We start from the raw sequence: 16,691 nt of genomic DNA, 5'->3' as shown, positions 1-16,691 counted from the left end.
TTTCCAAGTTCAAGTGAACGAAAAATATTATTATAACGCAACGATGTCCTATACTATTGCGTGCCTCCAGCGTTGTGGTAACAGTTTGGAGAAGAACCACATATGGCAGGAAAGGTCAGGTGTCCCAATACTTCGGTGCTGATAGTGTAGATACGATCCCTTTTTTTCTTTTAATATATAGTGCCTCTATTCAAACTGACCTGACCCATAGTGTATGATGAAATACATAACAGCAGACAGGAAAGATTGGTAATGTTTATATGAACAATGAATTGCTTGCGCCATTTGTTCGAGCATTGGAAAACAGGTAATAAATTCGGAAGAAAAGAGACACATGAAACTGATGCAATTTCCACTCACACAAGAGTCATGTTCTTGGAAAAGTATATAAAAAAAAAACTTGTGAAATGGTGCAACAGGGCTGACACACACACACACACACACACACACACACACACACACACACACACACACACACACACACACACACACACACACACACACACACACACACACACACACACAAGGCACATTCACATGTTTTATTTTACAGAAGTTTGAGCAATAAATGCCTTAATTTTTTTAATTGTTTATACTATTGTGTTGAAAGTTTTTTTGGTCATTAATATTGACCTAAAAAAAATATGACTTTTAACAGCACTCATGGATGTCACCCGGAAGTGCTTTGAACTAAAGGCGGCGGTCTAAAGATCATGTATAATGTATGTTTAATAAAATGCAGTTTATAACGTGTGTGTTGAATTTAATGATGCGGATATATTAGATATATATGTGTATAGATTTATAGCGTTTATATTCCATTTAATTGTGTGGCGTGACCTTTGAGAAGGCTGACGTCACACGTGATGTCACGTGCTTCTCGCGTGTCTTCTGGGATGGGGAGGAGGCGGAGGAGCGAGAGGGAGAAGAGAGTGTGTGAAAAGAAGTGTGTGTCATATGTATATATTTTCCTGCTATGTTTGTAGTTGGTCTCGCCTAAATCGGATGGCGTGTGTTTGCTTTGGTTTTTCCGGCTTGGGTGGCGTGCACTGATGTCTCCCCCCATGGCGTGTATCTCGTGTAAACATCTACGAAGTGAGGAAGTGGGATGTGGCCCCGGTTCTATCTACGCTTACGGTCCACGATGCGACACGATTCGAGCGCCTGGTGCGCGCCCACCAACCCCTCTACCGCGCGGATGTGTATAAAAGCGCGCGAGTAATGGCATCTTCTTTATGTTGCAGCTGCATTATCATCATCATCACCATCACCACGATCATCACCCCCACGATTATCAGCGCCAGCACGACCACGACGAAGGCTCTTTGGGATTGGTCTCGCGCTGGAACACGTCACACGTGCGCCGTAATGTAGCGGACGGCGGCGCGTTTTATTTATTTATTTATTTATTTTTACTTTCCTTTGTATTTCGCTCCTCTTAGCGTATTTATAAACAAAGCGGCAGTTGCGTCGGATCATGGACTCGTCGTTAACGCTGGGGAGGCTGGAGCACGGGCGCGCCGCCGTGATTCCGGACGCGCGCCTCAACGGACCGGGGGCGAAGGACAGGAGCGCGCAGAACGCGGGGACGCGCGCGGGACCTCTCGGCTGCGTGCCGCTCTCCCACCAGGTCGCGGGCCACAAGTACGGCGTGGACAAAGTAGGTCAGTTGACTGAATGGGACCCCTGACTTTTTTGTGTCAGAGTTAAAGATGTATGACACAGTAAGTGTCCATTACCGAAATCCAGATCGTCTGTATTATGGAAAATTGCTGTCATACTTGACATGCAATAAGCGCGTTCACGTGCAAGTTGTCTGTCAATTTAAACTCATGACATCACACTATTTGTCGCCTTAAGTATGCAATTTCTACTTGGGCTTGAGTTTAACAGGTGCATCGAGAAAGATTAATCTCAGCCTGTTTTTTTTTTTTCTTTCTTAAAACTAGAAGAGCTTTAAAATTGTCATTTTGACACTTTGCATGTCCCAGCGTTGTTAGGAAGCTGGAGACAGAGCACAGGGTCAGCCATGTGACAGGGCCCCAAGAGCACAGAAGGTTAAGGGTCTTTCTCAGGGGCTCCAAGCTTCCGATCTGTACCCACAGCCTTAATCATTGAGCTGCCCCCCTCCTCAAGCTCTGAGATATACCATGCTGGTTATTTTAAAATAAGGTCTGGGGAGGGATTGATGGTTGAATCAATGTTCACAACACGACGATCTGGTCCGTAGAGTGTCTAAAAGTGCTGACGTGAGGCACATCCAAACACAAACCTCTCTTCGCCCACAATTTTATTTAAGGTTTTGCCTTAATGAGATGTTTAGGAATCATGTTTTGCATTGCTTTCAGGATATTTCTATAAGTAAGGGTAACTTATAGGGGTAGAGAAACTCCTTTAGTGAACTTTATCCTAGTCACGGTTAAGTAGCACATTCTGGGAATACGGACACACCCTGAATAGGAACGCATTGTTGCCCACTCATTTACATAAAGGTAAATTCACCATAGCTAATCCACATCCCAGCTTTCTTTTGGAAGCTGTGAGGAAGTCCGAGAACTGAGAAGAGCCCCAGATAGACGTAGGTAGAACATGTGGAACACGTCACTGAGAGTAACCCACATTCAGGCTGAAAGCAGGCACCCAGGAGCTGTTAGGTTGCAATGGGCTTCTCCCAGTTTTATCATTTCTACCTTAAAACAGGTGCCAATGTATTTCAAGTTTCAGGACTGTTTTACTGACAGAAATCCAGTTCAGATGTTCACAACAAAATACGCATTGGTACTGAGTCAGAGTGCAACTTCAGCTGAAGAGAATAAGGAAATGTTGCAATAGTCTTAGTGACCGTAATAGTCATGACTATGTGTTTGATATATCCAGTAATCTATGTAATAAACGCTAAATAAGTCGACTGTCTTGACTGATGTAGTTTATGTATTTGGTTGAATTGAACTACAGGTATATTGCAGCATCCTGATGGCACGGTACTAAAGCAGCTCCAACCTCCTCCCAGAGGACCCAGAGAGATGCAGTTCTATAGCATGGTAAGTAGTGTTGAATAGTACATTTCCCTCATGGTCAATTATCTTGTATACTTTGGCTTATAATATTTGATGTGGTACAAGAATTGGTAAAAAGGGACTCAAACTTAGACATAATGATCCACAATTTTCATTAAAAAAGAACCTACTTATTCTTAATATAGCAAGAAATACTTGTCATACAAATAACAGTAATTTAGAATGTGGGCATGGTTGACACTCATAAATAAGAGTTTTTTTTTTTTTACAGAAGTCCTAAGAGGCCATGCATTATAATATTTCTTGCTTTCTTGTTTCCTCATGATCTCGACCATAACCACAGCCATTTGTAGCAGGAGCAAATGAAGTCGCGTGGACGCGCCACGACACAAGTTGTGTCGAGATCACGAGAAAACAAGAAAGATAAAATGATAATGCATGGCCTGTTAGGACTTCTGTAGTTTCTCCATTGAAATGGTTTTATTTTAGATGTGACTTTAGTCACCAGAAACTGTACTTATCATGGCCAAATAAGAGGTTGCACATACTCTTTGTCAGATGATGGTGTGTGTGTGTGTGTGTGTGTGTGTGTGTGTATAATATATGAGAGAGAGAACACATTCAAGTTTCAAGAGTCTAAAACAGTTGCAGAAAACTGAACACACTCCAAACCTGGAGTAAAAGGAAATGAATTAAGATATCACAGATTCACACATCTTAGTTGATTTAAAGTCTCAACATCATTCGATTCTATCTTCATAAGAGCTGTTCGAAAATGTTGCTTGAACAAAAAAAAACATTCCTGAGAGCATCTCGCAAAATGCAGCACCAAGCGCCAAATATTGACGTACAACTGGAATCTACATGTATGGGGATAAAAGGCAAGATATCTTCCTGATACCCAGAGTCACTGATGCTGTAGCTTTGGCTTGTTTTTGCTGCCTTTAAATGCATCACAAATTCAATATTTGAGTCCAAATCTAATTCTCTCAATTTGGCAATCACAGTTTTCCAGAACCATCTTGTGTATGAATGTACCAGACTTGAAAGCGTGATCTTTTGACTGGTGTCTCCTCCTGGTTATTCCATATTACACGATGAGGAGAGAACTTCAGTAAGGTATCAACACATTTATTATGCAATATCCTTAAGGATTTTGCTAAACAAAAAAGAAAGTGTTCTAATATAAACTAAACAGTACATTTAATAGCTCGCTCTTTGCCTTTGCCTCTTATTTTCTAATCTATACAGTCTCTCATTTCCATGACAGGTGCCTACATTAGTGTATTGTGATTATACCCATGTTTGGGTATGTTCTTGGCAGTCTGTGTGTTCATATAAAATAAATACTGTTTATAAAAATGCTCTCTCTGTTTATAAGCTTATCTGGCGCCATCATTGATGCTCATGGGCGTGAAGATAATAGTCACGTCTCCAGAGGCTTGACATTTCTCACTGACTCCCAATAGACTCTTTAGGAAGACCAGCTGGTCTCTCAGTCCAAAATTGCTTTCTGGGGGTAAATGTTAACTCTGAAGCGTATCCTCCCAATGACAGAGGCTGTGAGCCAGTAGTCTGATTTATTCTTTTCAGCATGCCCTGAAGCTGTGAGTGTTTTCAGTCAGGATTTCCGCTATGGTTCAGTTCTTTAACTGACAATGCCGGCTAGAGAAGGGATCCACTCGTGTCACTGGACATTTTAAAATTTCCAGCTCATTATTATTATTTTTTTTTACTTGTGTTTCGCACAGATTTACGCCAAGGACTGCTGTGACCCGTGCCTACTCGAGCTGCAGGAGCATCTTCCTAAGTATTACGGCACTTGGTCTTCTCCTGACAACCCCACAGGTGACAAACCCCAATCCTTCTGAATGCTAATGAGCGTTTCCTCAGAACAAAAGCAAGGCATACGTGTGTCTCAGACCTCATTCGTCTGTCTTGGCGATCAAATTTCAGTTAATTTTCCATGCTATGTACATGATTTATGCGATCTCCTTACACAATCCAACAAACCTCGCCTACGTACAGAGATGTTAACATCTCCAGTTTAGCATTTAGGATTTTTGATCGCTGTTATGGGAGTGTTAACATGAAAAAAGGTCCCACCCACACTGTTGTGAGCCGATAGAAATCTAAAGAGCGCATTATTCATGCTTGTGATGACAAACAGGTTTGTGTAACAAGTATGTTCCGGGTGTATCAGGTGAAATGTGATTGTCATCTGTTTAATTGAGCAATAATTTCTTCCTTTTAGGACAAATCTGGAACTTTGCTTTTTCACACACCACTTTATTTATAAGAACAGCCAAAGGCTTTCCAATTTTCCCAACGTTAACGCCTATCCAGTTTTAACGATCCTGTGCCGACTGTAGCCTCAAATTCCTGTTGTTGGCTGACAGGAACCCGGCATGGTCTTCTGTTTTTGTGTCTCAGATTTTTACATGCTATATGATGTTGCCATGATATTTTTTTTTGCTCACCGTGGTCATAAAGATTGGTTATTCAAATTAAGGTGACCTCCCTCCCTGCCAGCTCGAACCAGTATTTCACTCAATCCATAACAGGGTATTTACACTCGCAGATCGTTTTTTTTTTCCCCCCCCTTTAAACTAAAAAGAAAATGGAATGGGTGTAAAACTTGACACGGTCTACTGTTATTGTGCCTCAAAATTTGAGATGTTCTTGTCGGCTTCTTCTCTACAATATCAGAAGGATTTGACCGTTTTTATCCACACAGGCTGCTCAGGTGCATGATTAGTCTCTTGTAATTTCGAGGCGGGACCATAGCTCTTGCAACAAATTATCTAAAGAGAGACCAAATGAGATCCTCTAGCACACTGCCTGACTGGTACCACCTTCTCCCAGGGGATGAAGTAAGTACCGTAATTTCCGGACTATAAAGCGCACCTCAATATAAGCCGCACGCACTGAATTTGACAAAGATTTGTCTACACTGAAACTAATGAACTTTACACAGGCATTAACGAAAGACAGTGTCTGTTACACGGCTTGTATCTAAACAGTAGCCTACCAAGAAATTCATTGTTCACTGTCTTCCTCCTTCCTTTCACAACAATTTCTCTCAGGAGTTTTTCTTAAAAATCACCACCGGTGAAGCTTTTCTCCCGATGCCGTGCAGCTCAGAACACAGGTGAAGTGTGTTTTTTCATGCCCGGTTATTTTCAGCGTGACGAATGATTCTCATTTCCTGTAGACAGTCCGAGTGAGCGGCAGGTCAAACGTCAGAGAAACATCATCCATATTTATGATGTGGTGCGGCCCGACTCAGTGGGAGCGCATCTGATTTAATATAAAGAGTTTCATTGGTTCACCTGAACCCGTTCGGCAATTTAATTGGTCTAATGTTATGGGGCTCAGTTTTTTGGCTTAAAGTTTGTGAAACCGGAAAAACCCAGGAAAAATCCATATATTAGCCGCTTCGTTGTTTAAGCCGCGGGGTTCAAAGCGTGGGAAAAAAGTAGCGGCTTATAGTCCGGAAAATACGGTATACATCTAGACTCTTCTTCCCCTAGATGTCCGAACAGCTGAGTCACTGGCTATATTCATGCGACGGGTGAAGACCCTCCTAATTTGGACTTTTCTCGGTTTGTTTTGAATTTGTTTATATTCATAATTTTTTTTTATGCTGACGGTGTCTTAAATTTGTGATCTAGTGAACCAGTGTTGATTTATTCGTTGATGAGACTCTTAGAATTTTTGGACACCGCTGATAAGAGCTTCGGCTCACTGCAGCGTTTTTTTTGTTTGGTTTTTTTGGAAAGGTTTTTTTTTTCCTCCACCATTCTGCGTAAACTAAAAAGAGAATGTTGTATGTGTAAATCCATGGAGATCAGAACTGGTCTGTATTGTTTTTACGGAAATGGAAAAACAAGTAATGCAAAACAAATACTGTGGCGTACGATTCGCCTTTGTCAAAAAACCTGACTGTTTTTTTTCTTTTTTTCTTTTTCTTTCCAATAATAACTCTGAAGCACTAATATAGAGGCAGACAGATGTATTTGCATGTACCTGTGCCAGCTGCCCTGATGTCTTAAATTATGAAAAATAAAAGCATTGAAGGATTAAAATAGCACTTTAAAACAGGTCAATTATGTACTGTTGATGGAAGAGATGCATTGATCTGATCCTGACTATTGATACCGGAATGAAAAGCTCAATATTCTTTTTTTTTTCTGTATAAAATAAAAAGCAAACACTATGTGTATAGCAGTTTCTGAACCAGCCCATCTGTCACTAGCTCTACTACAATGATCAGAGTCACATAAATGAGCAGGTGGATTATTGACTGTCTTGACAACATTGTTTAGCGTGAACTGGAAACAATGCTGTTTGTGTAGCAGCCGTGTGCGTACATGCATACCTAGTCGAATAGAACGTCGGTGTAAAGGTCACAGCAAATGGCAGCAATTGTCCCTTGCACACTTGAATGATACTAATGGTTCTGACGCTCCTCTTTTACGCACAGAGCTGTACTTGAAACTGGAGGACGTCACACGCCGCTTCCAGAAGCCCTGCATCATGGACGTGAAGATCGGCCAACGTAGTTACGACCCCTTTGCCTCACAAGAAAAGCGTGAGCAGCAGATCAGGAAGTACCCCCTGATGGAAGAGATTGGCTTCCTGTTGCTCGGTATGAGGGTAAGCACCCCCCCCCCCCTTTTTTTCTTTTTTTTTGGAAACATCCAAGGTTTCGCACTCGAGATGCATAAATCCTACTCGAACACACCTTTTATCCAATACATTCATTCAAGATTTAGGTTATGGGAGAGTCTGGTGTATTTTTTTTTTAAGTTTCCAAATGATTTTAATAGAAATGATTCAAATATCATTGGTGTAAGAAGAAAAGATTTTTAAATGCACGTTTTTCTGATCCACTTTCGAAAAACCGGACTTTAAGGCCGCGTCTGTGTTGCCGATTACGGATTTTCTGCTCAACAACGGAGAAAAATAGTTTTGGGCCGAAAAGCTCAGCACAGATTAGCAGGAAGGCTGTGCGGAGTCATGAACTGTTCTGTGGAAAATAACAAAAAGATAGATGATGCATACACTGTGACAGTTAACTTTAGCCCGACTTGGCAAGCTACTGGCTTGATTTTCTAAACAGCTCAGAAAGACTAATATAGAAGCCGACAGCTGTGTTTGTATGTACCTGTGGCAGCTGCTCTAGTGTTTGTCGTTCCAAAAATGTTGAAGGATCAAAGGTTTATTTACTGTTTATTTACTGATACTGACTATCAAGTATATCTCAATATAATTAGGATTTTTTTTTTCAATCCACTGACTCTATTTTACAGTTAAGGAGCCCTTAAACTTTCATCTGTACACCTACACATTCTTGCATTTATCTAATCGGCCGCAGTGCTGTGCGTAAAAATCATGAGGACACTGGCCAGAGGAATTGGCTACTTCCCACATCATGGTCTCTTGTTGATTTTTATACACAATATTCTGTAGACTTAAAATTGTGCAATAAAGAAAAATCGTGCAGCAATAGTGCACGTCAAGCCTTGAGGCAAATGGGCTACAACAGCTGAAGACATGGCGGGTTTTACTTGTTTAAAAAAAACAGGGTTTGCAGCGGGTTTTACTTGTTTAAAAAAAACAGGGTTTGCCCAGGGTCTTAAAAAGTCTCAAGTCTAACCAAATTTTTGTTATTAAATTTAATGTTTTTAAATAATTTTCTACAGATCTTAATTTTCCGCTGTCTATGTAACGCTACCACGTTTAGAATGTTTTTGTTTGTTTGTTTGCCCGGTGTTGAAGTTCTTTCTTTAGCCAGTCCAAATATAATTTGCTGTATTACTACGACTACAAATGAGACCAACATTGCAAAAGCCAATTAGCTTTCCATTATCAGCATAAATCTCTCTCGGACTGTACCACAGACGTAAAACGGATTTTATTCTTCAGCTACGAGGAAGTGCAGGTTTAGCGATACTTGGCTTAAAAAAAAAAAAAAATCAGGTCTCTGTTAAGGCTGGTTGCTTACAACGTGTGTGTGTGTGTGTGTGTGTGTGTGTGTGTGTGTGTGTGTGTGTGTGTGTGTGTGTGTGTGTGTTTTTGGTGTCATGATATTTGGTCTTAAATTTAATTCTTAATGGTCTTTAAAAGGTCTCAAAAGGGTTAAATTTGACTTTGTGAAACCTGCAGAAACCTTGAAAAAGCATGCAGATATGGGCCAGAAGCATTGCTCACATCATGGTCTCTTGTGAATTCTATGCACAACATTCTCTAGAGTTTACTGGAAATTGTGCGATAAAGACAAAGCTTCCTGAGAAAGAAGCTCCAATAACTATTTTGTACAACTATAGTGCACATCAAGCCTTGAGGTCAAAATGGACTATAAACAGTTGCAGACCCTGGTGGGTTCCACTTCTTTTAGAAAAGAGAGTGGGCGCAAGCTTCCAAACACTCTTGAAGACCGGAACAATATAGCTTGGTCTGATTGATCTTCAGACACACAGATGGTACGGTCAGAATTTCCACCAATAGCAAGAATCCATGGACTCAACCTGTCGTGTCTGCAACAGTCCAGCCTGGTGGAGATGCTGTCACGATATGGGGAATGTTTTCTCAGCACATTTTTACTCATTGATACCAATCAATCGTTGCTTGAAAGCAACATGCTAATTGAGTATTGTTACTGGCTATCTGCAGTCCACAAAGCTAACGTAATCTCGGTCTGGTTTCAGTGATCTTACCATGGACCACAATCTTGTAGAACCCATGAATAGTTGAGTAGAGCAAAGGGAGGTGCTACGCAGTTTTAGTACAGTCTTTCCTAATAAATTGCTCGGTGTACAGTGTGTAGATCTAAAACATGAACCTACTGTACTGCAGAACAAAAGCTTTCAGGGAGTCAGTCGAGCTTCTCCGAGGAGGTCGTTGTGAGATTATTGTAGACTAGTGTAAGAAAAAGCTGTCAGAACAGTATCGGAGTCTAAAAGACACGCTAATAGATTGGGTGCATTTCTAATGCGCTCAAGCTTTCGGCGTTCAAACAGCGCCAATTGTTTGATTGTGAGTAAATATGAGTTTAATATGACTGTTTGACTATCAATTTTAGAAATTTGTCTTTATTTTATATAGGTCTCATATACACCGACCAGGGATAACTGATCATTTCGGCATTACATTATGACCACCTGCCTAATTAATATTGTGTTGGTCCCCCTTTTGCTGCCAAAACAGTCCTGACCCTCTTCAGCAATTTGAGTTACAGGAGCTCGTCTGTTGGATCGGACCACACGGGCCAACCTTCGCTCTTCCATCAATGAGTCTCGGCCGCTCATGACCCTGTCGCCAGTTCACCACCGTTTCTTCCTTGTTTACTTGGTGCCTTATAAATCCCACCCACTCACAGGTGCTATAATGAAGAGATAATCAGTGTTATTTACTTCCCCTGTCATAATGTTCTAATGTCATAATCTTATGCCTGATCGGTGTATAACCCTTTAATGTTTTAAAATGTTTTTAAAAAATTTTTCAGAAGAGTATTTACTTTATCAGCAAAATAATTTTCTTTACATATCCCAGCTTCTTAGGAAGGTAGGGTCAGAGCCAGGATCATCCATGATACGGTGCTTCTGGAGCAGAGAGAGTTGAGGGTCTTGCTTTAGGATACAATTCAGGCAACTTAGCACAATATGGTATATTGTGATAGTGTGGCTGTATAATATCAGACATGAATTTGTTAGTTATGGTTTGTTTTCACACTAGCGCTTCATATTAGCACTTTAGACTAGTGGCATGGACCTTGAACAGATTGAACTGTGGAAAAATATGTTCTTCTGTGTTCTCTTTTCATTACTGAATTATCATTATTCTAATTTTCATAAGGATCCTTGGTGTTACTTTATGGTTTGGACATGTGCAGAGGAGGAACATGGGGTATATCGGTGGGAGAATGCTGAGGATGGAGCCACCAGGAAGGAGGAAAAGAGGAAGGTCAAGGAGGAGGTTTATGGATGTGGTGAGGGAAGACATGCAGGTAGTTGGTGTGAAAGAGGCAGATGTAGAGGACGGATATGGAGACGGATGATCCGCTGTGGCGACCCCTAATGGGAGACGCCGAAAGAAGAAGAAGAAGGTGTTACTTTATTAAAATCACACCAGGCGTGATGAAATGTTTGGGATGAGAGGTTTATATATTTATCATGTGCTGTTGGCTACATTCAGTGAAAGGCGGTGGGAGTTGTAGCTTTTGGAACTGGCCGATCATCAGTATTCTGTGCGAATGCGTGTTTATCTGTCTGACAGGATGAACTTATCACTCAGGCAGGCCTGAGAGACCTCTTTAATCATCCTTCAGCATTGCTGACCTCCCTTAGAGTAGTCGCCGGTCTCCACGGACTCGCCTAGACGCACTTTTGTCCTTATCCAAAGCCCATCGCGAAGTTTACACAACAGCCGTCGCAGTTATGCGGGAAGCGAGCGTTTTTTAATATCCTGAGAGGAAACGCGTACTCGAAGCCACAGAGCTCGTCTGACAGGTTGCGTTTGTCCTGCAAATTTTCTTTTTTTCTTTTCTTTGTTTTCTTTTTTTTTTTTTTTTAATGGGGGTCGTGGCCTGTCATTCTCACAGCAACACACTGAAGAGGCTCTTTTAAAGTACAAATGAATGGCCTGACAGGTTATTATTGCACTAGGCTTGATTAGGAGACTCTGAATAATAGTAAAATGAGTGTAATTCTTATATGCAGCAGTCCGCCTGTATGAAAATGCCGAAACGTTGGAAAGACGTGAAAGATGCCACTCATGTCACTTCATGTCATGGCGAGACATGTAGTTGTGCTCGAGTGTTGTGAAAGCTTTCCTTCTGCCAAGGTTTCTCTTTGCCAGAGATCACTGGGGGGAAAAAATGCTGGGGGGAAAAAATGCTGTGCGTGTTTCAAGCCGCCAAGCCCCATTTACGAACAAAATGAGCCATTACTGGTAATTACACTACTGATTTGGTTGATGGTCCAGAAATTTTGCCTTGTCCTTTAACAGAGCTAAGTTTTGCGGAGCATCAATATTAAACGGGCTGCTTCCTGGACTTTTAACAGGAATTCAATATTCTTTGCTTGTTAATTCATTTGGTTAAGTAGTGGTACATCCTTTTACTTCCACTAGAGGGAGATCACGACCTCTGGAGAAACTATGTATATCCACAAATGCTCTGTTCTCAGTTGCTTTTGGTGTGTGTGTGTGTGTGTGTGTGTGTGTGTGTGTGTGTGTGTGTGTGTGTGTGTGTGTGTGTGTGTGTGTGTGTGTGTGTGTGTGTGTGTGTGTGTGTGTGTGTGTGTTTGCAATTTTTTAGGTGTACAATGTGGGCTTGGACAGCTTTGACACATATAACCAGCATTATGGAAGGGGTCTCATGAAGGATACCGTTAAAGATGGTAAGTGCTCCACACTTTAATGCATTATAATGTATCCTCTTTCTATTTAAAGGACAATAATCTATCTTAAACCCCTCACATGGTCTGCTTTATAATTGACATGTGATCCTCTGTGCTTTTTCCTCACATTACCTACAATAGTCAGTCCTGTGAATGGGATTTAGCCTCTTTTTTTTTCATCTCTACGCGTTCACTTTCAGAGAAATATTAACATTATCACAGCAATATTGTCAGAGCAACTGAGTGTGTTGCTGCACCAATAGAACTATACCCTGTATCTACCACGATCAGGCTTAAGCTTGTGACCAGCTGCCCATTATTGACTGGTTGTCTGCGGCTACGCAGCCCCATATGCGACAAACTGAGATGCACTGTGTATTCTGACACCTTTCTATCAGAACCAACCTCTTCAGCAACTTGAGCTACAGTTGCTCATCTGTTGTATCAGACCACACGGTTTAGCCTTCGCCCATTCTGACCCCTGCGGACAGGGAACAGACCACAAGAGCTGCAGTTTTGGAGATGCTCTGACCCAGTTGTTTAGAAATGACAATTCTTCTCTTGTTGAAACTCACTCAAATCCTTAAACATAATGTTATATTGTGAAGGCTGCTGTCTGTCTGTCTGTCTGTCTGTCTGTCTGTCTGTCTGTCTGTCTGTCTGTCTGTCTGTCTGTCTCTGTCTGTCTGTCTGTCTGTCTGTCTCTCTCTCTCCCTCTCTCTCTCTCTCTCTCTCTTTTCCTCAAACTGCCACGATTCTAATCATGTCCCTTTCTTCAAAACAGGCCTGTGTAAGTTCTTCTACAACGGCGACCTCCTGCGCCGAGACGTCATCACTGCCAGTATCACCAAGGTCCAGAACATTCTTCGTTGGTTTGAGAACCAGAGCCAGTTGAACTTTTACGCCAGCTCTTTACTCTTCGTGTACGAGGGGCTCCCCTCGACTCTGGATGAGAAATCCAGCACCCTGCAGAAGAACGAAGGGGTTCTTGAGTACAACAACAACATTGATCCAAGTCTCTCCACCATGTACTCCCTGCACAAGAAGCAAGGCTATACGCCGAGCCTCCATCAAAGCAAGCAGGACAACAGCGTGTGGCATGACGGCCTCACACATCCGGACGCCGGCGAGCAGGAGGCCGACGAGACGATCCAAGCGGAGGTCCGTATGATCGACTTTGCACACGTTTTTCCCAGCGAGGTCCGGGACAATGGCTACATCTACGGCCTGAGGAACCTGCTCAGGGTGCTGCAACAGATACTGGAAGACTGAAAAAACTTCTTTTCATGGTTCAGAGCCGTAATGCACTGTTCTGTTCATCTCATCAGAGAGGATATTTTTTAAAGTGTTGCTACTCTTGTACTTCTCACCTATTCAGGCCCTGCACTACCTGGACTACAATGAAGTACCCCATTTGAAAAGCGTGGTCTTATAGTCTGTCTAAATGAGCCTGATTTATCTCTTTTTTTTTTTTTTTTTTTTTTTTTTTTTTTTTCTTTTTGAATATGTAAAGTGTTTTACTCAGGTAAACCCATAACATGGTCTTTTGTAGTATTATCCTGCAGTGGCAGAAGTGTCACCTTCTTTCACCTTGACACCCCCCCCCCCCCCCAAAAAAAAAAAAAAAAGAAAGAAAGAAAAAAAAAACCAAAAAACATTGTATTCCCAAGACAAGATTATTAAAGTATTTTTTTTCCGTTTGTTTTCACATGGCTGCCAGAGGTTTGGACTAAGGTTTCTCTAACGTTCACTGCCAAAATGACCCTGCGTGTTCACTGCAAACTTCCCCTGTGTAAATACGTTATTATACACTACTTGAGTAAAAGTTGTGCTTTTTGAACGACCCATTCCACATCTAGTCTCCCTTTACTGTTGTAACAACCTCCACTCTTTGGGGAAGATGTTCCACTAGATTTCGAAATGTGCTTATAGAGATTTGCGTTCATGACGATACAAGGGCGTTCAGGTACTGATGTAGGGTGAGAAGGCCTTGGGTGTGTTCCAATTCATTTCATAGGGGTTTGGAGGGGTTGAGGACGGAGCACTATTGCAGGTTACTGAAGATCTTCCATTCCAGCTTTGTGTACAGGAGCATTGTCATGCTGGAACCAGGGTAAATTGAAATAGCATATCTAAAGGCATTCTTTACTATTGTGTGCCTCCAACATTTTGAGGAAGAACCAAATATGGCTGAAAATATCCACTTTCCCAATACTTTTGTTCATATAGTCATTTTAGGTGATTTGACCATGCAATCATCACAAAAAAGAAAAATTGCTGGGGGGAAAAAAGAGAGGAAAAAAACGATTTGTATGAAAATTAAGACCAGGATGAACAGATTTGTTTTCTTTGTCATTAAAATTATCTTTATTCCTTTTTTTTTTTTTTTTGGTGTATTAGTCCTTTAATATTGCATTGCATTTATATTAACACATCCTGTTGCAGCAATTTTGTATTTTATTTTTCTTTATTTTATTTTAAAGGCATTGCAAATTTTTCTAGAATCTCATATAGGTGCGGAATCACTGTATACACTGACACTTAATCTGTGAAAATGTATTACTCATCTCAAAGCTTGCTTTATTCTTTTTTTTTTTTTTTTACTGTAAAGGAAATGTGGAAAATGAAATCCGCTCATGTATTGGTTCTGTGTTATATGTAGTATGTCTAACGACCTTGTCTTATGCTGAATGACTGCCGCTTCGTTTAGTCTGATTTCACATTCCTGTTGATTTTAAGCAGAACAAGGGTACGCTTTCTGCTTGTCTCCCCATTCCCGCAGAAGAAAGCCGAGCTCTTGAAAGGAAAAAAAAAGGGGGAAAATTGGAATTGCATATCTTTGGGCAAAGTCGAAACTACCTGTGCGTCTAATTCCCTGGCTCTTGTCTCATTCTCAGGAACGTATTAGCGTCACGAGGACTTCAAAGTATTCGAGACATCCGTATGCAAGGACTCGAAGGAAAAAGGCCGTGGGCCAAGTTCAAGCTAGATGCATTTTTTTATCTGTAGCATGCACCGTTAAATTGAGGATTTTTATTTGCATTCCATGTAAATAATTAATTTTAATTTTTATTATTTGTTCTCCTGCTATTACATTTACTGCATTTGTTTTCATTCATGCACTGAAGGAAGTGGAAATACTGTATGATGTATGCATCAGCCTTCCTGCTGTGAACTAATCCAGTCGTCGCTTAAAATCTTAATTCATTTAGTTTTATATTCGATTTTATTTTTTTCAAAAACAGTTGCACCTGAGATTTGTGCTGTTGCTCAAAGCACTTTAATGATTTGCTAGACTGGATTTTACTGATGAAACTAGATGACTAAACTAGCTGTAAAGGCATCTTACATTTTTCTTTTCTTTTTTTTATGTCTTTAAATAGAATTTATCTTTAACCATGTGTAACCTGGTTCTAATCTCACTTTTTTTCTCTGTGCTAATGAAACCGGAGGTTTTGTTTTGTTTAACAAAAAAAAAAGAAGAATCAGGGTAAATTTGGTTTATGTTCTGAGGAAAATGTAAAGTCTAATTCATTTTTGCATTCCTGGAATACGCAGACGTGTTTAAAACCAACCCATGTTTTAAAGCTCGGACTCTGGAAAAAATAATCCAGGTTGAAAACTGGAATGGCCACTACTAATGTGAACCCTATCTTAAGTTTTTGTTCTATAGATGTATAACGTATTAATCAGACTCATTTATTAGGTGTATATTTGGCAAATCTATTATTATTAATAAAAACACTCTTATGAGCGCCATTGTTTCTTCTCTGAAACGCATATGTTGCTTTTGTCACGTAGCCTTTTTAAAAAAAAAAGTTACAAAGAACGTCTTTTAGAGATAATTATAACAATTATATAGTGTTATAAAAGTATCCTTTCTTGTACTATATCCCTTCTCGACATGTTATTCAAAATACCAATGTTCTTGTACTAATATGGTAGTATTTATGATGTAATCACATGGGCTTGTCTAACAGTTGGTTCTTAGAACAAATTTTTTTAAATAATCATTGGCATGGTAAGGTTTTATGAAAAAAAAAAATAGGTTTATTAAACATCTGTATGCATTTTTGAAAATTCCACATTTAGCCCAACTTCTGGGAAGATGTTCCACTAGATTTCTGAGTTAGTGGAGATTTGTGTTTATTTAGCCACAAGAGTGTTAGTAAATTCAGGTACCGATATAGGGTAAGGACGCCTTTGGTGCAGTCCGAGTTCCAGTTCATCCCAAAGGTGTTCAATCTGGTTAAGGTCAGAGCTCTATAAC

General features: G+C 40.6%; 1 protein-coding gene across 1 annotated transcript; it reads left to right on the top strand.

The window, feature by feature from the left end:
- Window positions 1–849: 849 nt before the first annotated feature.
- Window positions 850–16,175, top strand: ipmkb (inositol polyphosphate multikinase b). The gene is made up of 6 exons (XM_083556792.1): window positions 850–1,664; window positions 2,956–3,041; window positions 4,769–4,865; window positions 7,504–7,676; window positions 12,340–12,421; window positions 13,206–16,175. The coding sequence occupies exons 1-6, from the start codon at window positions 1,478–1,480 to the stop codon at window positions 13,691–13,693; spliced, it is 1,113 nt and encodes a 370-aa protein (XP_083412918.1). The 5' UTR covers window positions 850–1,477; the 3' UTR covers window positions 13,694–16,175.
- Window positions 16,176–16,691: the final 516 nt, after the last annotated feature.

Source organism: Silurus aristotelis (genome assembly GCF_946808225.1).
Source record: "Silurus aristotelis genome assembly, chromosome: 12".
NCBI lineage: Eukaryota > Metazoa > Chordata > Actinopteri > Siluriformes > Siluridae > Silurus > Silurus aristotelis.
Note: the sequence above shows the minus strand (reverse complement) of the source record. Positions and strands in the feature narration are given on the sequence as shown.